Source organism: Mastacembelus armatus, chromosome 1 (genome assembly GCF_900324485.2).
Source record: "Mastacembelus armatus chromosome 1, fMasArm1.2, whole genome shotgun sequence".
Lineage (NCBI taxonomy): Eukaryota > Metazoa > Chordata > Actinopteri > Synbranchiformes > Mastacembelidae > Mastacembelus > Mastacembelus armatus.
The window spans coordinates 24,280,158-24,304,131 of NC_046633.1; the positions used below are offsets into that span (position 1 = coordinate 24,280,158).

The following is a 23,974-nucleotide window of genomic DNA, read 5'->3' on the forward strand; positions in this document are numbered from 1 at the left end:
TTAATTTTTGCCAATTTTCACAGCAGGTTAATTGCTATTGTCTCATCTTTTAGAGAAATAGTGGCTTAAAATGTGACAGTTCACTGAAATCTTGTATTTGATGGACAGGACCTGCTGGGAACTCAGGTGCCAAGACTTATTTTCACAGTTGTAAGTCAGACTGCACATCCCTTTCACCAGTGGGCTCATGCTAGTCACAAACCTGCGTAATATTGCTGTAATGTATACAAATCATTTACCATTAAAGGTGCCTACACAGTTTGTTGTGAGTAGTTTGTGAGGTGGCTAATGGCCGTTAGGCACATGTGCTTTACATAAACAATAATTATAAGCAAATTAAAGAGATATGGCTCCATTTAGGATTTCAAACTAGTGAACTAAGAAAGAAATAGCATTATGAAACAAATGCTTAAACATGAACCACTGTGTTTTTCTTATCTTTGCATGAAGCAATGTTTTTAATTTGGGACAAATCCACTGTTTGAAAAACAGAAATGCTGGATGAACATTCAGACTAGCAAGCAATATTACCACACATGCCAGTTTAATAATTGAACCAAACAAAAGTCTTTTCAAAGCTGACGTTTTAAATTCCTCATGTGTTCTGTATACATTAAATACATCCATGCAAAGAGCAGCGTCAGAAGTATAAAAAAAAAAAAAAAAAAATACAAAACTCATACTTTCAGGTATTTTTATGTTTTTATAAATAATTTCTATTTCAAAACTAACAATGCCCAAAGTCAAAGTCAGTGGTGCATGTGGTTGCTTATATATTTGACCAGTTTATACCATTAGTATAGTCTGTATATTGTCAAAACCTGTTACAGAGTGAATAAAATGCTGAGGTCCTTTACTTAGATTCAAACAATGTATTAAAAAAAGACCAAAACTAACAGAAGTCAAATTAAGCAGTATCTTCTCTGATCCCCTGGATCTTTGGACTGTTCCAGTAACATTTCATTTTTAGATAATGAAAATGACACAGAATTATGCATATACTGTGGATACAACAATTTAAAATAATACATTTTAGGTCTGTTTTTTATATATATTTGCTAGCTGCATCTAAAATTACGGTTTTAAAATCCTATTGGCTGGCCTGTCTGCTAAACAGCAAAATTAAGTCAGTCAGTTGAAGAAGAAGAAAAAAGAAAAAAGAAAAAAAAAAAAGACATATTTTGGTCCATACTGTGTAAAGAGAATTTAAAAGTGTTATCCCTGGGAGCGGGCTTCTCAAGGCACTTAAACACTAACGAGTCCTGTCAATACTGTTCCGCCCCTCTATTCATGTTGGAGAGCGCTCATTTCCTCTTTGGACTATTAAAGCTCCAGAGTGGGACGAGGATGCTTCAAAATTAATACAAGGAATGTTGGCAGAGAAGGGTGGACGAAAGGAAAGTGACTCAGAAAAGGATGGCTGCATAAAACACAGAGACAGTAGAAGAAGTAAGCTATGTCCTGAAAATCAGAGAGAAAAGAAGGACTCAAGGATACTGTCAGACTAGGAGGAGAGTGAAGAAAAGGATGTACAGAGAGGGTTTTTACATGACAGAGCAGCACTGGCAGGTTTTGTGTTTGGGAGCGTCACTCTGTTTTTCTTGGATAGACCTGACTGGGCTGTGTTTCTCTGTGCTGGCAGGGCTGTTAGCTGTTGCCAGCTCTGCTTCAGTAATTGGGGCTTTGGCCTGCAACAGTAGGGGTTCCTGCTCCCTCAACCCTGCTTCTGTACTCTGGTCCTCTTGGGGATCAGCCAAGGGTACCTCCTGAAACTGGTCAGGTGTGGTGGCAGGGTCGTGAGCTTTTATTGCTCCCTCAGCTTCCTCTGGTGACACTACAGCTTCACTCTGAGCCTCGGGATGAGTGGATGCCTGTGCCTCGGAGTAGACTGGCACTGAAGAAGTGTCTGGGGACTGCAGTTCCATAGAGGTAAAATCTTCAAATAGTTTGTCCTGTTCATCATATTTTTTATCTGCATCTCGGTTTTTGTTTGTATTTATGTCACCCTCTACCTCTCCAGTTACTGGTTGTGGCTCTGCAGTTGGTTCAGTTTCCTCACTCTTCTTTTGTGTGAATGTTTCTAGAGCTGTTTCTGTTTTTTGTACTATCTCCTCAGTCTCCCCTCCCTCTCTGGTTGCTTCTGGGTTTGGCAGAGGGCTTTCCTCAGATTGTATGGTCTCCTGTTGATCTTCCTGGAGTGTAATATCCTCGGGTACATCATCCCCTTCGTCTGTGATGATCACACATTCTGCTCTCATCACCAGAGTCACGTCTTCTTCCTCCTCATTAACATTGACATTTGTAACCTGACCAGGATCTGCTTCAGAAACACCCTGGCTCAATTCAGATTCTGACTTTATGCTAACAACAACCTCAGTAACGCTGAGCGGTCCATTAGTGATGGATTGAGTACTCTCAAATGAAACACTGTTATTTGTCTTTGCATCCAAGTCTCTTCCACCATTGATTATGAAGACTTCAATTTCATCAGGTAGTGGGCTATGGTTTGTCTTTTCTTGATCTTTAGTTGTTTCTGAAGTAAAAAATAAAATACCACAACATTGGTGAATGGCTTTCATTGTAGTTGGAGTAGATGCACCTTTACTTGATTGCAATTAGAGGTTACTTTGCAATTAATATGTGCTCAATACAGCTAATCTATGCATTATACAATTTACAAAAGTTTCTGCCACCTGACTCCAACACATAACATGGAAACATCAGTCTTCTCTGCTAACACAGCATAATGAAGAATAATAGGACAAAAACTGCATACTATGAAAACAAAGCTGACATTTGTCACAGAGTAGAATTTAACTACTAATATAAATGGATATCTATTATACTATCATGAGATAAGTCAACCGACAAAACACTAAAAGCAAGGCTAAACTACCACCATGGATGACTTAATTACAAATGGATGGGTCAGTTATTTTTCAGAAAACGTCTGTCTAGTCCAGGAGCTTGAGTAACATCCTTACTGACATGTCCATGTACCTAAAATGCAAGTTATGCAAGTTATGAGCACCTATTAGCATAAATATATGGAATTATTCATCACAGCATGTATGAAGATTTAGTGAAGTATAGGTATGCCGATGCTGCCCATTTCATCATAAAGCAAATTTCGTAAGATTCACATACAAATGAATCTATGGGGTATTTGGTGCTCTTTAAGGTGATGGTGCAAGATTTTCTCAGGTTCCAGGTTAAACATGTGCATGATTTGTTTCTGGATGACTGAGGTCCAGTGTGAGGTCTATGTCTGTATGTTTATACCCACCTAATCCTATTGTATTGTTTTCTCCGTTCTGCACATCATCTTGGGCCACCACTGAAAAAGAATTAAGAGATATAATTAGGTAGAGATATTTTTATCATGATTTTCATGTTTTGCTATCAAGTTTTGCTATGCCTTGCTACAACCAAACACAGGTAAGCAATATAGCATAATAGCAGTAGTAGCTTTTTCCTCAGTCACCTTTCTTCAGGGACCTTGAACAACCCTCATGGCCCGTAAAAAACGCAAGTCATTAAGAGTATAATTAAAGGCACTGAAATGCCTGCCAGAGGAAATTTCTTGTCATTATTCCTAATGGAACATTTATTTATGTTTGATTAGAGAGACAGAGAGAAGTTAGAGTACTGTAAATACAATACTGTATACTGTAAATATAATCAAGTTCAAAGTTTTTTACAATATTGTAAATACAAAAGGAATTTGAAATAAGAAATTGTTTTTGGTCACTGTTATTGGTTTTTGGCTATTTCATTTCTTCTAAGCAATGTTCATGAGAGAAACTAGGATACAAACTAGGCATCTTTTTGGAAAGGAATACAAGACAGGCCTCATAGGATGATTCTGAATATGAATGAATTCATATTAATCACTATTTACATGCCCAATTCGTAGGGAGGTTTTACATTCGTGAATTACAAACTGGATAGTAGGAGTTCAATTGAACTCCTGATCAACATTCCAATGCACATTCCAGCACAATAATAGCACCATTTTTTACAACATTGTGTATGCATTTGTAATCTATAAGTTCAGTAAGAGCATTTTTCTCATATTCCAAATGATCTGAATATGCTTTTCTGTTGGCACATAACATCTTCAAAATATGTCTGCAGATAAATTATTCACTTCTGGATGAAAAATATGCTTTTTGGTTGAAAAAGCTTTTCATGCTCAGAAGCCAGCTGTGACGATGCGTTCATGGACTGATTTATCAGGAAGTGGCAATATTAACGATCCTATAGATTTACAAATTAAATCTAATTAATTGGCACTGATAAGATGATATGTCTGGTAATTAAAGCATTTGAAACATAGCTGCTGAATAACAGGTGGTGGCAGCCAGGAAAGCAGTGTGTCTGTACAGGGCCATTTAAACTGTTCTAACACAATGTGTTAGGGGAAATTAAAATGAAATGAAGTGCATTGGACAAAGTACAGTGCAAGTGTTGAAAAAAGGGAGGCAGATGGATGATGATGATGTTACATACTGTGGATGTCTGAGCTTGGCACTGAGGTTCTGGTAAAAGGCAGTTTCCTAAATTGTCCATGGTAATTTTAACATTTCCAGTACCAAAAGTTTTCTCTGATTTTACTTACCTTCTCTGGCCTCTGCCAATTTTACAGTCTCCTGTTGAGTAAAAGGGACAGGGAAGGAATTAAATTACTGTGACTCAAATGGTGCAACTGTTTGTGTTGTGTTGCCCAAAACTCTGGTGCATTTTGAAAGGAATCTGAAGACAACAAATGAAATGCAAATACTAGAATATCACACAACCTTTGAGGAAACAAACACAGTCCAGAATACTATATCTGGATGAAATACGTTTCTTGATCTTACACTTTAAACAGTCCAGACAAGAGTCCACTATAGACTCTTGGATGATTATGGTGACTATAGCAAATAAAGGACTTTAGAGCTACAATGATGAACATGATAGATAGGAATCACGTCTACAGTGACCAACATTTCACTCCTTGGCTGATTGGATTGCAATATGCAAAGAAAAAGTGATAAAAAAAAATCTTCATGTGCATGTTTAATTTGCCAGATATTGACTGTCACTCACTCTCGGTCTGTTGCCAAACCAAAGACTTGCTGGCAGGCCCTTTAAAAAAATGCTCCATTTTCACACAGATGATAAGGTCATACTGTCTCCTCCATCACAGCCAGCACAACTAATCAGATGTAATAACTATTAAATATGGAAACCTCTGTTTATGTCTCTAGTTGATTTTAGTTTTTAAAAAATTGTGGTTATAATTAAACAAAGACCCCAGCACACACAGTAGAACAGGAGGGACACTTTCTTTGTTCTTTTACAAAGCCTTTCAGTGAGGTGAGGTAAACATATTAATGCCTGGCTTGAGGTGAAACAATAATTTTAGAGTGGATCAAGTGTTGAACTGTTTATGTAACAAGGCTGCTTACATTCATGAAGTTCCTGTTTTTGAACAAGAGCTGCTGGATCAAAGGTCCATTTAGGAATGAAATGTATTATTCAAGGCAAAAAGCCACAGACAGAAGCTGTGGGAAATTTTCTGCTTAATGGAAGATGATGGAGCAAGCTTGTTTAACACATATCCCAGACCCCTTTGTTTCCACAGAAAGAAAGTGGGCGTATGTGCGTGTGCGCACACAAACTCACTGTTTGACCATCCTCCATCTGCTCCTTGAGCTTATCTTTCTCCTCTGCCAACTGCTGACTTTCTGACGGCAACCTGAGAAAAACACAGTTGTGTAAACACATGCACACACCTATCAAAATGTGTAATTTCTACTGTGTGAGGAGTCATGTTGGAAAAATGAGGAAGAGCTGTGAACATTTTCAATAATGTGATTGGGAAGTTGGAGTGAAGGCTTCAGGGACTTGACAACACTGCCCATTGCAATAAAGAAAAGTATAATTCTGTCTAAAAAGTGTGCTGGCTAGATCACCTGCTCAGCCTCTGCCTCCGAGTTCAGTGCCGGAAGAATTAAATCTAAACTCTGCCAATGCATACATCATGTATGACAACAGCAAACATTACAATACAACAAAAAGAAAAATGGGATGCAATTCTCAATTATAGATAACGTTTCAACTGTACAAACACATCAAAAGTGTGACAGTTCTCTCATGCTGTGTTGGCTTTGAAAACTATATCAGTAACAAAATGTCTCCAAGTATTCTAGCTCTAACTTGCATACAGTACATGGACAGACACACACATTGAAACATTAACTGTACTTCAATGTGTGTTGGATCTCTTGTGCCTGGGAGCCCCACAGAGGGGAAGGTGGGCTCTGGGTGTCCAGGGAGGCTGGGGACAAGGGAGCTCCTTCCATTAACCACTGGTCCCTCAGAGACTTCCTCTGGAGTGAGAAAGTGAGGAAGGGAAAGGAAGAAAAAAACAAGAATGAGCCAACTTTCAGTAATGTTGTTTTGCATTATTGTGATTAAGAAATTAGTACTTAATTATTGGTTTATTATAAGTACTATAATTATGTAATTTCCCCTTGGGGATTAATAAAGTATTACTTCTTTTTCTTAAAACATGATGACATACACTTTTAGACTATATAAATTTGTCATCTGTTATGAATATTGCAGTGTTACTTATAAATGTTATTTATATTTATTATAAAAATATATTTTTATATTCTATTGCATTAGCCCATTGTGAGCAGCATTGCAAATCAATGAACGAAAGGAATAAACAATATCATAGATTTTTTTATGTTTGTTGCATCACTGTAGCACACTTTTTCTATTTATAAATTATTGAATTTAGATTAGTCAAAAACCTGTTCAGTTATTTCATCAATTGATTTTTGCAGGAAAAAAAAACTATATGTTACATATAGCAAGATCATTATATAAAACCATATATTCAGTAAAAAAGGAGTTTATCCTTATGGTTCACTCGTATTATGGTAAAAAGCTCTTTAAATTGAACATCAATATGGTTATTTGGTTTAAATGTGTACAAATATAAAAAATATTCTTGATAATATCCAATATTGAGATTTTAAATTTAACAATAAATAATAAAATATGGAATATAATAAAAATAGGAAAGAGGTTTATTTTTGTTTAACGTTATATACAAGGTCTAAACACAGACAAAAACCTGACCCTTAAAATCTGAAATTACGTGGTCCTAGTGTTATATGTAATAATGTTAGCTGTAAAATAAATCAAGTAAAGAATTAACATATCTTCTGCATTTCCGAATTGAATTTTTCATATTATTCAGTATTGTAACATTGAATAAGTAGCTAACTAGCTACATTTCCATAAGTACAGGCTAGCGTACTGTCAAAAATATGTATTAGCTTAGGTAAATAATGGCACCTGCTGAAAAATTAAGTATAAACATCACCTATGAATCTAGTACACACATATTAGTCTAAGAGATATAAAACACAAATAATTAACTCAACAATAACCTAAGCATAAACCCAGCTAACGTTAGAATGTGAGCTAAGGGCTAGCAGGTTAGCACTCAGCATAAATCTGCTTAAAATCTAAAAACATAAAATGGAAACAACTGTCATAAATAGCTTACATTAATGGGATACGTTACCTATAGATAATGATCCAACAAAGGTATTTTGGGAGTAGATTAAAGTATCTACTGTATTGTACTGTATTTACTCAGTCATAGATTGGTAACACGAAGCTAACAATCTCAGTTTAAGCTAACTCCAACGGCTACGGAATGTTGATGCTGGTTGCCACTAGCAACAGAGCGTTCGGTATAAAGGCTGACAGGAGACAATGGAAAACAGTTGGACTATGTACACGCCATAGTGCTCCAACCAAACAACACACATGTAAAATGTAAAAAGTCCTACCACTCTATCAAAATATAGGCCACTATACAAATCCTTGCAGTATTTTACTATCTTTACAGTTAGTATACAACCTTTTCGATATACTTAACATGGAGACAAAGGGTCCCTGGGCACAGATGGCTCCCCAAAACAAGACTCACAGATGAAGTGACCACATGATTTGCAGTTTGTGTTTTCTTGTGGTTGTTTTGTTTCTGCTGTATGTCAGCTTTTACTGATTCTACATGTGTTTGTAGACTTTTCTCTACTTATTTGACTTAAATTCAATCAAATATAGGTTTGGACCTCAGTATACCTCAGTATTAATCCCTGCATATGGCCCTGAGGGCCACCCCTTAACTATCGAGCCCCTGGGCCTGTACTCAGTAGGTCCGTTCAGTAATCCTTCCTTTCAGTCAAACTTTTATACTGTACTGTGAAATTTCTAGGCATGTGTGATGTTTTGATCCCCATCCATTGTACATGCACAGGCATCTGATCGGTCCCAAATTCATTGTGCAGCAGGGCAATGACGCAGATATAAAAGGAGAGACGAATTCTTCAGAGACAAAAGAAAAAGCAGTCCGTTGGTAAGACACTGAGTCAGTCTAGGATTACATGAAGAGACAGAAATAATGGCGACAGCTTTAATCAATAAAAAAATGCTGACAAGTTTTCCAAGATGCTACAACCTACATGCTAGGTATACAACAAGGAGAAATGGTGCTGTAAAGATAAAGGGTGGTCACAAGAAACACTGATTTACCCTTTTTTGTTTTTACTGCACTTTATGAGTTTTACTGATAAATAATGACTATTCATAGAAAAGCATCCACACTTTAAGTGGTTCAACCATTTACATAGTACTGTACATTTCAATGTGAAATAACCATGTGCATCATGACAACACACACACAAAAAAAGTCAAGGGTTTGTTTCGTTATGTGTTCTGTCAGTTTAGAGTAGCCTATACTTGTTTTTGTCACTTTCCCATGTATGAACACACACACACTAAAACTGCTTAGAATTGCTTAGAAAAGTGTGGAATTGGGACACATCTTGCAAACAAACCCTCAATGCAATGCAAGCTCATGTGTTATACTTATCAGGTACAAGTCAAATGAAGATGATTCAAAAGTGCCTGAAATCTCCTTCTCATCATACTACAAATGGTTTATACAGAGGTTAGTACGTCAAGGCAAAAGTGGCTCAAGAAGGAAGAGATGTAGGATGTATTGAGTAGTGATGTGGGGAAAGTTATATTTAGTTATCTGGAGAAGGTGAGGGTGAGAGAAAAGGTCAGAGACATAAAGAGAGAAACACCAGTGAGTCTATTTCACTAGTCTTCACCTCGGCTATCTACCTGAAATGACAGAATGAATTCATAGCATGTGGGCACACTCTATTCTTATAGTATTCCTATGCCACTGTTTGAGATCTGGACATGACTGAGTGATCGAAAGCTGCCTGAGGCTACTTACCGGTCTCTTAGCAAAATACGAAAGTACTTTTATGTTTTATAAAAACAGGTGAGCAGTGAGCAGCTGGAAATGACAATATTCTTTTAAAGCGTAATACTAAATTGCTCACTACATTTCATTGCTTTCCAACACTCAGAACCTGGCCTTCCAGACACACACTGGAAACAGCATATGTGTGTACGTGTGTATATGCCCTATAGTTGTGGTAACCACCAAAAGTAGAAAAATGACCTTTTTAAAACCATAAGTTATGTGTTATTTAGCTACAGTTTGATTAGTTCTGGACTACAGATCTTATACAGTACAGATTGTACAGTGTAATCATCTTTTCGGGCAAATGTGAAGCTTGAAACAAGTAAAAAAAAAAAAATTTAAATCACAAATCCCAAAGAAAAAGCAAATAAATGTCAACTAAAGTTAGACATATTTCAGCCAGCAGAAAAAAAAAAAAAAAAATAAGCACAGTGTATATACCGACACAATCAGACAGAGAACCCTGATGTTGAAAGTGACATGAAAACAATGTTATGATGATAGTGGTTACAGTGCCATGTGTCAGGCTTATCAAACCAACCCCGCTATTATTTACTCCTTAAATGTATTTCTGTTGTTGTTTTTTCACACAGCTACTTTACTTGACAAATAAAATCCACTTTAAAAAAAGGTTAGAATCCTTTTCCAGTTCTTGTGTTTTTAACTGTTTGATACTGACACAGCATAGTCTACCCATAATAAATGGAAACTTTTTAAAGCGGGTATTTACCTGTCAAGAAAGAAGATTCATGCAAGTAACATTAGCCAGTTGTGCTCTCCTGCACATGAGGACCAAAAACAATGGCCATAAAGCAGGTTTGTTAGTATAAAAGTACACTGCTAATAAATCGGAAGTGCCCTTGAGTCAGACAGTGAACTCAGATCTTAGTAAATCTAATCTACTAAAATACTTAGGGATTATAATTTTTATTATAATTTTGTGCTACATGTGATAGACTTGAGATAAACCTGTCCCTGAAGGAATTAAAATTCAGAAACTGCACTAAAATCCAATTCAATGCACTCTCACGTGCCTCGTCTTTTCCTACTATGTAAATCCAGGTGATTCCTGCTAGTTCCTCACTCACAAGTGAGATTAAAGCATCTGAAAATACATACTTGCTTCCGGCCTATAGCCCCATGTTTTCTAAATCTGGCAACTCTTAGCCAGTAGCTACCTATTTAACTATAGCTGTCAAAAAGCCTCTGTATTTTCTCCAAAATCACAGAACAAACTCTGCTCTGTTCTGTTCTTCTCCCTGTGCCTTTGGCAAGCTGAGCCAAACCTTCTCTAAACTTCCCTGAAGATCAGGAGTGTATAAACTTCTACTACCTCCTATCACATACTTAAATCTACCCTGGGGTTAGAGTCAATGTCAAAGCTAATGAATATGCTAAAAGCCATGAATATATCACCTCTTGAGAGAAAGCAATGATGAGAATAATTATTAAAAATTAATCTTTGATGCGTGTTGCAACTTGAATGTTGCTCTCAGGGACAATAAACATATGGAACATTGTGCTCAAACTGGTTCTCAACATTCTCTGCATGACCACACCAGTACACACATGCATCCCCGCGTGCACACAAACACATGCTGCACAACTTCCTCAAATTCCTCAAATTGTGGATTTGAGGAATGTGCCCCAGGGCAGCGTAACACAGTGGAGTAGGAAGTGGAAACGCCAGTCTGGAAATGATGTGAAAACAATGGAGCAGCTCTGTGGTTTGCAGTGTGTGTAAACACTCACATAAATACTAATTTCTGCAAGAGATGGGCAGAATCTAGGAAGTGTGGAAGGTTGTTTATCTGCATGTATGTGTGTGTGAAAAGGAAATAAATTTGGCAGCGATGTGCTTGTTAACAAGCTGGAATGAGTCTGCAGAGGATTTTGGCTCAGTAAAATTAAGGATGCATAAGACAGGCTCTAAATATGTGTCAGACCTTGAGCTGCTGTAGTCTGAGCTTCTCATCCTCCAAGTCTCTTCTGGCTCGATCCTGCTCCTCCTGCAGTCGACGCTTCTCCTGAAAGAGGAAAAGTAGCAAAGAAAGAGGATGGATGCAGACAAAACTTGGTAAAAAGGGAGTGAAGGAAAGAGAAGAATCTCTTAAAGTCTAGAAAAAGATGCACTGACAAACACTTAGCAGCCATATAAATAAACTAATGTAAATTAATAAACAGAAACAATGAAAGGGGAGAGATGACAGTGAATAAAACATCACTGGTAAAGAGTACAACACCATAGACACCAGGTAAACTCTATATCCCATAATGCTCAGAGCTGTAGTCCCTATGGAAACCTGCTGTTGTTTTCATGGGACGAGGCACACCCTGGCTCACCACACTGCACATTCAATAAATAATTTAGGAGTTACTGACAGCCCAGAGCACAGCTCAGCCTCTTTAGCCTTTCTTTCTCTGTGTCACAGAATCAGAAGTGGACGTGCCCATGATATTGTCTATACTCAGTAATATAGTCTATACTACATAATATTGTCTATACTCAGTAATATAGTCTATACTACATAATATTGTCTATACTCCATATGGTGCCATAATTTTATTTTTCAAGCACTTTTGACTGGAAATCTACTTAGCAACTGTCATGAAATGCTATAAAAATTAAGTGTATATTCTACCAACATTTAGATTTTAACTAAAACGTAGTCTGTTTTAACAGAAAAACACCTTTTTCCATTTTTGACAACACCTGCTCTAATGGGAAAACAGGGCACCTGAAAGACACAAACCTGTGGTCCATGAAATTTCATAAATGTCCATTAAATCCTCCCAGTTTGATCCCATTCTGAGTGGTTTGCCAACAAAGGACCTACCAGAACCACTAGACTGAAGAATCTCCTACTATTCTGCTAGCTGGCTAAAATTCATCTTTACAGAATTACATGTCTTTGTTTTTTTAAATGAATTATGCATTTATACTGTCCATCCATCCATCTTCTTCTGCTTATCCGGGGCCAGGTCGCGGTGGCAGTAGCCTAAGCAGGGATACCCAGACTTCCTTTTCTCCCGGACACTTCCTCCAACTCTTCTGGGGGGACACCGAGGTGTTCCCAGGCCAGCCGATAGACATAGTCACTCCAGCGTGTCCTGGGTCTTCCCCGGGGCCTCCTCCCGGTGGGACATGCCTGGAACACCTCCCCAGGGAGGCGCCTAGGAGGCATCCTGCCTTTCGGCTCAGCTCCTTGTTCACCACAACTGACCGGTACACTGACCGCATTACTGCTGCCAATGCCCCAATAGACAGATAGGGGCAACGACGGAATCCGAGATTGACCCGTCTGTCAATCTCGGATTCCGCCCTTCCAACACTTGTGAACAAGATCCAAAGATACTTAAACTTAAGCTCTGCCGGAGTCCAACATTCACTGGGAACAGGTCTGACTTACTGCCGGCAATGCGAACCAAGCTCCTGCTCCGTTTGTACAGAGACCGGATAGCCCTTAGCAAAGGGCCCCGGACCCCATACTCCTGGAGCACCTCCCACACGATGTCCTGTGGGACCTGGCCGAATACCTTCTCCAAGTCAGCACATGTGAACTGGTTTGGGCAAACTCCCATGAACCCTCGAGCACCCTTGAGAGGGTATAGAGCTGGTCCTGTGTTCCACAAAACCGCATTGTTCCTCCTGGATCTGAGGTTTGACCACATGTATCCTCGTATCCAGCACCCTGGCAGAGACCTTCCCAGGGAGGCTGAGGAGTGTGATCCCTCTGTAGTTGGAACACATCCTCCGGTCCCACCTTCTTAAAAAGAGGGACCACTACCACAGAGGAGCTGCCGAACTACCTCAGTGACCTCGGCTTGGGTGATGGATGAATCAGCCTCCAAATCCCCAGCCCCTGCTTCCTTTATGGAAGATGTGTCGGCAGGGTTAAGGAGATCCTCGAAGTATTCTTTCCACCGTTTGACAATATCCCCAGTCGAGGTCAGCAGCTCCCCACCTCCACTGTAAACGAGTGGTGTACTGACATTTTTATTATACTGACAATACAATAAGTGGAATTTCAGTCTGCTGCCTGACTCACTATACACACACTTATTTGTGTGTCGGTGTGTACACGTGTGAACTCACAGCAATGGCCTCCAGTCGCTGTTTGTACTTCTCTGCCTCGTCCATCCTCACTCCTGTGATGGAAGACATGGTTACAGGTTAGAGATGAAAAATAAACTAAAGGGAGTCAAGTCAAATGGTTGAATTTTCAGAATTTAGGGTGTCCACTGCTTTGAGAGAATGAATCCAGGTTAATATTTCAGATTAAACCTCTGTAACTCTCTTAACCACAATTTATAATTTCTTCAGTTGAGCTGACCATTTTTTGTGCTGTATGCTCTATTTTTTCATGTCTTTAAAAGATGTACAAGTGATGATCCAAAGAGTTTAGCCAGAAGAGGATCAAACAGCATTTCTCTTTTAGACCCAAAACTGCGAGCTATGGGAATATAGAGGAAAATGAGGAGTAGCAACACAAGATCAGAAGCAGGATTTCAACTTTGCTATATTTGTGAAACAGATAACTGGACAAGTATATATAGTGGTTGCTGGGAAGAGGGACAACTGGACTACCTTGCTGAACCTGCTGCCACCAGGACAACTCGTGATAAGCAGCAGAAAATGAACAGATCGACAGTAATTATAGTACCCTATATAGTAATATAGTAGCATTACATTCGAATACAGGGCCCCTGCCTGAACAGTCGTTCTCACATTTCTCACCCTCGCCAGTAATATTTCCCCACACCCTAATTAAGCCTTTTGTTTCCACACTGATACTGTCTCAGGCATCTATGAGATAGGCAGTATTTATTTTCCCCTGCAGCTGACACTAAACGGGACAATATTTGAGCTCCCCAAAACTCAGAGGTACATGAGAGAACATAGACTAGAGTCACACACAGCAGCTGCTCACAGCAACTCAGTCATTAGTGGGTTTCTGTCATCACAAGCCATAACTCTGCTTTTAGAGCAATAGGTCTGACTTCTAAAGTCAACTTCTCAAGACGGAGACAACACTTATTTTTGTCCACCGTGTAATTCTGCACTGTGTGGGTTTAATAAGTGAAAGACTTGATATGATAAAAATAACAGTGAAAACACTCTTATTGGCAGCAAAAATCTCCCAGTCACTGACAATTCCTTAATGATGTTTAAAAAAATCTGTCCTAAACCAAAACACACATTGAGCCATGACAGCAACCAAGATCTCACACTGAAGGAGATTTGAGTTATATGTGGCCCTAACAAATGCCACTGTGTCATGACTAGTGTTGCTAATTGCCATCATGGACCTTTGAAGTGAAGTGAAGAAACCTGTGCTTATCAATGCACTTTGGAGATCATCATCTGCAAAACCTCACAAACAACCTGGTTTCTAAAGCCTTAACAGAACGATCAAGCTAAAACAATGACCTAACTTTTCAACTTAAAATACTGTTATGTTCCACTAAAACAGAAATAAACACTATATGATTTTCTTCTGTTCACATGCACGCTGCCAAAGTTAACTCTGACACATCAACCCCCACATTACTAATTTCTTATGAAACTGCCCTCCCCCTCCAACACTCACATGCAAATAAGGTTTCTCATTTCTCCCCAGGAATCAAGTCAGTACATCTGATGCTATTGTTGCGCCTCCAATATGACAGATCTGTCAGGGCCTTAGTGGGGTTTAGTTTGCATAGTGCAAAACTTCTCAACACCTGAAAGACACCTTCAGTGCCCTCTGGGTGTAATGTGGGTGTTGGGGTCACTGGGGAAAAAGGCCCACATAAAACTCTTTAAAAAAGTAGGTGCTCTCTGTATAGGGGAGAAAACAGAAGAATAAAACAAGATAAGGGGAATTTTTGATGGGGAAACAACCCCTGGCATGCCTTTCGTTACTCTGGAATTCTCTCAAGAACTGAGATGGCAGGAAACAGTGGAAGAATCAGCAGAAAGTTATACAAGAATATATAAAACACATCCTTTAAGAGCAACGTAGGTAGGCAAAGACAAACTCTCATTTTGGAAGTGTTTTGAATGACTGGAGGTGCAGTGACAGCTTACAGTGCAAGCCTCCGTTGGGAGAGGAGGCTTGTGTCTCATCAGGGCTCCAGGAGAGTGCCTAGAATAGCAACCACAGATAAACAAGCAAACACAAACAGAAGCTTTGATGAGGAGGTATTGAGGAGCTCCCTGTAGACATACACTGACTTCGATAATTAGACATGATACAGAAGGGTAGAGAAGGGAAGGCTGACAAAGTCAAAAAGTTAAAAGTGAGAGAAAGTCAAGATGGTTGGGAAGAGAGAAAAGGAAGACAAAAGAGGAATGAGGGGAAAATATGTTGGGATTTGGATGTCCACAAAATGGGACGGCCCGCAACGTGTACAGGTAAGAAAGAAGATTGTTCAGGAAAGGAAAAGTGAAGGTTTAATTAACTCTGTTTCCCATTAGACCCGATCATTATCCAGCAATTCTGCCAAACTAAACAGCAAACACGTATTTTTGGATTTCTTTATTTAAAGGATCAGCAGTGGTCCAAAGAGGTGAAAGTTTCCATTATTAAAGACAAAAATCAACATTTCAGTAAAGTCAGAAAAATGAATGTAATCTAATGTAGCAGAAATATGTTTTTTTTCTTATTCCTTTAATTGTTCTTTGACCTCAAAGATTTATTTTGACACTGGGGACTCTGGCCCTCAAGCTAGGAACCACTGCTATGACAGTTTAAAAATGAACCTGTTAAGTCAAATAAATTTTGCTTTATTAATGTAGACCAACTTCACAAATCACAACTTTGCCTATGACAGTTAATTCCCCTTAATTCAATTAAACCCTTAATTCCCAACAAAATGGAAAACAGGAGAAACCACAGATCATAAGGCATGGTTATGGAATATGGAAGATTAGGATGGCAATATTATAGAAACTATAAGTCATTCAAGATTTCTTATAAATCCTGTCTTCTTTATTAGTCAATTACAGGAGCTTTATTAATGCAAAATCTTTACTTTAACCCTGAAAAAATCTTTAACTGTGAATTTTCTCACAGCTCCTGTTGTGATAGTGAGAAAGCACAGCAACTGCACCCTTAAATCTGTTATACTATATCTGATAGATATCAGAACCAATCAGCAGTAATAAAACACCAACATGGGGCATGAAAAAGAGCACAGCTTGCAGTACAGTGTTTAATTACAGAACTGCAATGGCTGTTCCATGCAGACCCAGATGACTAAATTCTTTGGTTTTCAAGGAATTTATCTGTGTCCTACACAAACACTTGCCTGTGAAGCGAGTCGTAGGCTGCCTGACCTCAGCGGTATGACCTCCCACTCACCAAGTGTCTCCCACTTTATATCTCCCAGTCTCTCTCCCTCCCAATAAACACTCACACTTAGTCACACAATGGACTTGAAGGTGCTACAGCTAAAAAGAGAAAAGAGCAGAAAAAGTCAGGAAGAGAAATGTTTACTGGATATTAGCAATGCAATAATTCATTAATAATGTTTTAGCTATCCATAGCAGACTGTTTGACTTGTCATAGTCGTACAGACAGAGAAGTAGTAAAAGTACTGAAGGATCCTGGAGCTGAAGCAGCTAAATGGTTTTGAGCCATAGTTGGACAGAACTGTTACTGTTAGGTGTCTCCTGTTAAAAAAAATCATGTCCTCACAAAATTAGGGACAGTAATGTTAATAATCATTATTTTAATCTATCAAGGAAGGTTTCAGCTTCTAAACTTAACAATGTGCCATGTTGTCAAAATCTGAATAAACAAGTATCCAGACATTTTCATACAATTTACAGAAAAAATTATTTCCCACAGAACTTGGGAGTCTTTGCTATTTATCCACAAAAATAAATATTTTAATGATTCATTAATTATAAAAACTGTTGCAGATTATTTTTATGTGAACTGAATAGTTGTCTGAACAGAAAACATGTAAATTGTTAAACTTAATAGCAGGTTATGTGTATAGTATAGTGTAAGTGCAGAGTTACTGAGAGGCATCTCAGTAACTCAATCTTACTCCAAACTGTCAGCATGTTTCTTTGCAAACCTTCTTCCTGCTCCAGTGCTAAAGAATGTGTATTTGCTTTCAGTGTATGTGTTCATGCTTATATAACAATGTATATTTACCTAGTGGGGGTGCCATGAAGTCTATATGCTGAGTGCTGGTGTAGTGATATTAGCTCTGTGGGAACAGATGGGAGAACAGTTGGGTGTCTGGAATGAAAAACTATAAGAATCATTTAGTGTCACAGCTTGCAGCTCATGACTTTCAAAGGCAGTGCATAACTGAAAGTATATCAGAATGGAAATGAAAATCTTAAGCAGTGTTACTATTCCAACAAGGCAAGAGGCTGTTGTGTTTTCACACTGCATGTTTTTTTTTTTAAAAACACTTTCTTTATTTCAATCTGAGCAAATACCACAGAAGCTGAAGCATTAGCATTTAATTTTCTGAGACCTGAGGTCTCTGACTGTGGGAGAGAATCAGCACAATTAGTGTTAGCTGATAGGTAGCACTTACCCACCACTAATGCAATGCCTCATGTTGTTCTGTGCCGGCTGGCTGAGAGAATATAACCCTGATGATGTACAGCAGCTCCACAGATGGAATTAGATAAACTTCATATGCAAAACACCAGTTTCATGAATTTGATGCATATATCTCTCACTGTGCAAGCAGGAAGTAGCTTATTAAAACACATCAGAATCAGGATCGACTTTATTGCCATGTATGTTACAACATAAATATATCTGACTCAGGAACAGTGACTCACAATGTGCTTCGCCATAAGAGCTCGTACAGAAAAGGGGAAAGAATAAAAACAGAAAACTAATACATGACCACACTGCACAGACATAAGAGCACACTTTACTAAAGAAGGGTACATGGTTATTGACCACTGCGCACAGGGCACCCTTCAGTCCAGGCTTGACTCATTCAGTCTGTCTGTTGGAGAATCAACTTTATAACTGTAGCATCAGTTTGGGTAAAAATTAAGATGTTCTTTGTGTCAGGAAGCCATGTAGAAAAACCAAAATGTAACAGTAATCTGAACCTCCTGGATCTGTAAATGCTGCTAATCAACACAAGAGAGATCAAGTTGCTAAAATAACTTCAGGTCTTCAGGAGGTGGAGGGCGAGTGAGTCAAAATGTCACTGGGTGACATTTTGGTTTTTAAGTGATGATGCAATTATGCTGTTAGACCACTGGCCATGGCGCTTTTCTGCACTTTCAAATTTCTGCTCGAGTTCTTGGAGAGATGTGGTTGAGGGAGGCAACAGTAGGAGTACGGTCTGTACGCACTTTGAGTATAAAGCTGAATAGTTTTATTAATTTCAAATAACTGCATTAGGAAGAATCTTTAGGCTGCGAACATCTATTCATCTTGGCTTTGAAGTATAGTTCATCTGCTTTAGGCTCATTTACAGTGATGCTTCTACATGTTCCATTATCCTGTTTCTGTGCAGCTCTCTTTACTCTTACCAAATGGAGTGCAGCATTACAGCATAGCAGATAAAATGCAGAAGTGAAGAGAGTAGAATTGGGTCAGTAAGAACAGAAATTTTTTTTTTTTTTTTTAAATAAATTCTCTGCTATTTACATTTAGTGGAAATAAAAAGTTTCAGGCCACACAGATTCAAATTTACAGGCTTGTGAAATGGAGAGTTACGGGCAGAAACAATTCCAAGGCCAACGTAAATCGAAAGTATCCTTCCACTTTATGTGTTTAGGAAAAGGAAAAGCACAAACATCATTGTCCTCCAGACGATTACAGAAAGAACATGCAATCGCAACGACCCTGATCCCTGAACCAGCACATCCTCTGCTGTCGTCACTAACCATCGCTCAGGAAGAGCCTGACTAAAACAGTCAGCCAGCCAATGGTAAAACAAATTCCTAGATTGAACTTCAGGTGGAGACAGGGCAATCAAAGAGGCAATCACTCTCTAGCTTGAGGGATGGACAGAGTGAATGGTTGAAAAGTGCTTTTTCATCAGCTATTGATTTTTAGCTACTTTAGAGAGTCTGCAGCAGAAACTGAAGTATTGGAGATGGATATCCTGCTTATTTAGATAGAAATAAATCTGACACGCAGTGCGAGGGGATGCGTACTGTACGGCACGTGTGTGGGTGGGATGCATGGGTGAAATTTGTGCAGCTTGGATGCTGCTGCTGCAAGAAGTCATAGCCAAGTTCCTCTGATTGACAGTCCAGGTTGGGGGAATGTAAACACTGCGTTCCACTGCTGTGTGTCTGTTGACATCAGTAAAGGATTAAAGGTTAATGTGTGATGTCTGTGCTCCTCTTATGTAACAGGGTAGTAGACTTTGGAGTGTGCTGGAAATGATCAAAGTCAACAACATACATCACAGATTTACTCCAAGTCATTTATCACTGCTGCACTTCAGAGGCAAGACAGTCCTGCTGCTGCCTAACTTCTGAAGTAACACAGAGCCTCAACAATGTGTGAACCTCAAAGCATCAAAGACCCGACCAACCAGTCCTGTATTTCTTCTTCTTTTCCTTTTGGCCGTTCCCTTCAGGGGTCGCCACAGCAAATCATCTGCCTCCATTTAACCCTCTGTATCCTCCTCACCCACACCAACCATCCTCATGTCCTCCTTCACTACATCCAAGAACCTCCTCTTTGGTCTTCCTCTAGGCCTCCTTCCTGGCAGCTCTAACCTCAGTATCCTTTTACCAATGTATTCACTGTCCCTCCTCTGAACATGTCCAAACCATCTCAATCTGGCTTCCCTGGCTTTTTCTCCAAAACATCTAACATGTGCTGTCCCTCTGATGTCCTCATTCCTGATCCTATCCATCCTCATCACTCCCAGAGAGAACCTCAACATCTTCAGCTCTGCTACCTCCAGCTCTGCCTCCTGTCTTTTTCTCAGTGCCACTGTCTCTAAACCAGACAACATTGCTGGTCTCACCACTGTCTTGTCCACCTTTCCTTTCATTCTTGCTGACACTCTTTTGTCACACATCACACCTGACACTTTCCTCCACCTGTTCCAACCTGCTTGCACACGTCTCTTCACTTCTTTCCCACACTCTCCATTGCTCTGGACTGTTGACCCTAGGTACTTAAAATCCTTCTTCACCTCTACTCCCTGTAACCTCACCGTTCTACTTGAGTCCCTCTCATTTACACACATGTACTCTGTTTTACTGTGGCTAAGCTTCATTCCTCTCCTTTCCAGAGCAAAACCTCCACCTCTCTAGATTTTCCTCCACCTGCTCCCTGCTCTCACTACAGATGACAATGTCATCTGCAAACATCATGGTCCACGGAGATTCCTGTCTAACCTCATCTGTCAGTCTGTCCATCACCACAGCAAACAAGAAGGGGCTCAAAGCCGATCCTTGGTGCAGTCCCACGTCCACCTTGAACTCCTCTGTCACCCCTACAGCACACCTCACCACTGTCTTACAGCTCTCATACATGTCCTGCACCACTCGAACATACTTCTCTGCCACTCCAGACTTCCTCATACAAAACCACAGCTCCCTCTCTCGGCACCCTGTCATACGCTTTTTCCAAATCTACAAAGACACAATGCAGCTCCTTCTGGCCTTCTCTGTACTTCTCCATCAGAATTCTCAAAGCAAATATTGCATCTGTGGTTCTCTTTCTTGGCATGAAACCATACTGCTGCTCACAAATGCTCACTTCTGACCTCAGCCTAGCCTCCACTACACTTTCCCATAACTTCATTGTGGGACTCATCAGCTTTATTCCTCTGTAGTTTCCACAACTCTGCATGTCTCCCTTGTTCTTAAAGATGGGCACCAGTACACTTCTCCTCCATTCCTCAGGCATTCTCTCACTCTCCAAGATCTTGTTAAGTAGCCCAGTCTAAAACTATACTGCCACCTCTCCTAAACACTTCCATACCTCCACAGGTATGTCATCAGGACCAACTGCCTTTCCACTCTTCATCCTCTTCAACACCTTCCTCACTTCATCCTTACTGATCTTTGCTACTTCCTGCTCTACAAAAGTCACCTCTTCTACTCTGTGCTCTCTAACATTTTCCTCATTCATCAACTCTTCAAAGTAATCCTTCCATCTTTCCATCACACTTGTGGCACCTGTCAACACATTTCCATCCCTGTCCTTGATCACCCTAACCTGCTGCACATCCTTCCCATCTCTGTCTCTCTGCCTCGCCAACCTGTACAAATCCACCTCTCCCTCCTTAGTGTCCAACCTATCATACAAATCCTCATATGCCCTTTGTTTGGCCTTTGCCACCTCTACCTTCACTTTATGCTGCATCTCCCTGTACTCCTGTCTGTTCTCTTCTGTCCTCCCAATGTCCCACTTCTTCTTAGCTAACCTTTTCCTCTTAACAAACTCCTGAACTTCCTCATTCCACCACCAAGTCTCCTTATCTGCTTTCCTCTTTCCAGATGACACACCAAGTACCCTCCTACCTGTCTCCCTGATCACTTTAGCTGTAGCTGTCCAGTCATCTGGAAGAACCTCCTGACCTCTCAGAGCCTGTTTCAGCTCCTCCCTGAAAGCCACACAACACTCTTCCTTTTGCAACTTCCACCACTTGGTCCTCTGCTCTGCCCTTGTCCTCTTCATCTTCCTCACCACCAGAGTCATCCTACACACCACCATCCTATGCTGTCTGGCTACACTCTCCACAGCCACTACTTTGCAGTCACTGATCTCTTTCAGGTTGAAACGTCTGCACAAGATGTAATCAACTTGTGTGCTCCTGCCTCCACTCTTACATGTCACCCTATGCTCCTCTTTTCTGGAAAAATGTGTTCACTACAGCCATTTCCATCCTTTTTATGAAGTCTACTTCTCTCCTTCTCTTCTAACTCACATCCTACCTGTGGGGCATAACCACTGACAACATTCAACATCACACCTTCAACGTCCAGCTTCAGACTCATCACCCTATCTGACACTCTCTTCACCTCCAGAACATTTCCAGCAAAATCCTCCTTCAGGATAATTCCTACTCCATTCCTCTTTCCATTCACACCATGATAAAACAGCTGCTCCTAATCTATAGGCCTTGCTACCTTTCCACCTGGTCTCCGGAACACACAAGATATCCACCTTTCTTCTCTCCATCATATCAGCCAACTCTCTAGTTTTCCCTGACAACGTCCTACACTACTGCTCTTCCTCTTCTCTCTTTGCCTACAAACACGTCTTCCTCCTCTCCTCCTTTGACCAACAGTAGTCCAATTTCCACTGGCACCCTGTAGGTTAACAGCACAGTACCAACCAGTCCTGTATTTATCAGTGTATTAGCTTCTCAGATATGTACACTTGCACAAAGGATCACAATCAAGCTTATGCACTCGATGACATCAAAGGCATCACTGCGAGGATGTTTGTGGCTGCCCACTGCTCCGGGTGTGTGTTCACTGCTGTGCGTGTGCACTTTGGAATGGGTTAAATGCAGAGCACAAATTCCGAATATGGGTCAGCATACTTGGCCACATAAGTCACTTTCACTTTCACTTGTGCTCTCTCTCTCTCCCCTAGTTTGTGCTCTCTCCCTCTCTCTCTCTCTGTACCTTCTGCAGGTGTCCCTGGTCCTGGAGCTGTATATTGCTGATGTGCAGTTACTGGTCCCACCAACCTGCAGTGCCTATTTGTTGTTTATTGTTGCTGTTCTTTTCTCTCTCCTCTATCCACTCACCCCAACCAGTCGGGGCAGATGTTCGCCCAAACTGAGCCCGGTTCCTGCTAGAGGTTTTTTCTTCCGTTAAAGGGAATTTTTTCTCTCCACTGTCGCCAAGTGCTTGCTCATAAGGGATTTGCTGGGTTTTTTGTTTTTGTAAAGTGCCTTGAGATGATTTGTATTGTGATTTGGCACTATACAAATAAAATTGAAATTGAATTGAATGTCAAAATCACCACCCGCTGTACACATTTAAAATATTCAATGTGGAAGGACTTGAGATGAGAAAAATCAGCTCAACAGCCATTACGCTGAGCTGCAGATCAAAAGCGACAGCATGAGGAAGGCTTTGTGAAAAACCTTGTCATCCACTCATCAAATCAGCAGAGGGGCTGCAAAGATTAACACGGTCATAGTGAACATACATATGCATGGTGAAGCTGAAGAATAATGCACTATAGAGCCTGGATGAGTCATCTCGGCTCACTCGGTATAATTAACATGCTAGATTATCAATTTCATTCCACTGTAAACGACTGTATGCATTTTCTAGACTGGCTCAGTTCTGCAAGTGTCACTCAAAACAAAAGTCTGATTAGTTGTGTCACTCTTACTTGCTCATATACCTTGTTAACTCCCACCATGTTAACACATAACAGGCTTTTATAGAAACAAACTGTGCAGAAACTAGAATAATGTTAAAACCTTCAAACCAATTGTGTATAAAGGTTCATTCAAACACACAGTTTTCAGTACTTAGGTTGCACAATCACACACAACATTAAGAGAGAAACATAAAAAATATTTGCACTTTGCTTCGACTTCATTATTTATATGCTTAATTGTATGGTTTTACATTCAGTGCATGCAGATTAAACGACGTCTGAGGAATATTTAATATTTAGTTTTTAACATCAAAGTACAATA

General features: G+C 39.8%; 1 protein-coding gene across 3 annotated transcripts in view; it reads right to left on the reverse strand.

The window, feature by feature from the left end:
* Window positions 1–527: 527 nt before the first annotated feature.
* The window catches only part of palm3 (paralemmin 3), a 30,524-nt gene continuing 7,077 nt past the window's right edge, over window positions 528–23,974 (reverse strand). Inside the window, exons 3-12 of one of the 3 annotated variants that reach the window (XM_026303347.2) lie at window positions 17,506–17,560; window positions 16,649–16,790; window positions 15,426–15,483; window positions 13,452–13,504; window positions 11,302–11,382; window positions 6,253–6,377; window positions 5,671–5,743; window positions 4,622–4,652; window positions 3,287–3,337; window positions 528–2,533 (exon numbers count right to left, since the gene is read on the reverse strand). In XM_026303347.2, the coding sequence (XP_026159132.1) occupies window positions 1,545–2,533; window positions 3,287–3,337; window positions 4,622–4,652; window positions 5,671–5,743; window positions 6,253–6,377; window positions 11,302–11,382; window positions 13,452–13,496 (1,395 nt within the window). In that variant the 5' untranslated portion in view covers window positions 13,497–13,504; window positions 15,426–15,483; window positions 16,649–16,790; window positions 17,506–17,560 and the 3' untranslated portion in view covers window positions 528–1,544. The remainder of the gene's footprint in view (window positions 2,534–3,286; window positions 3,338–4,621; window positions 4,653–5,670; window positions 5,744–6,252; window positions 6,378–11,301; window positions 11,383–13,451; window positions 13,505–15,425; window positions 15,484–16,648; window positions 16,791–17,505; window positions 17,561–23,974) is intronic. The other 2 variants (XM_026303348.2, XM_026303346.2) reach the window with 2 other exon arrangements.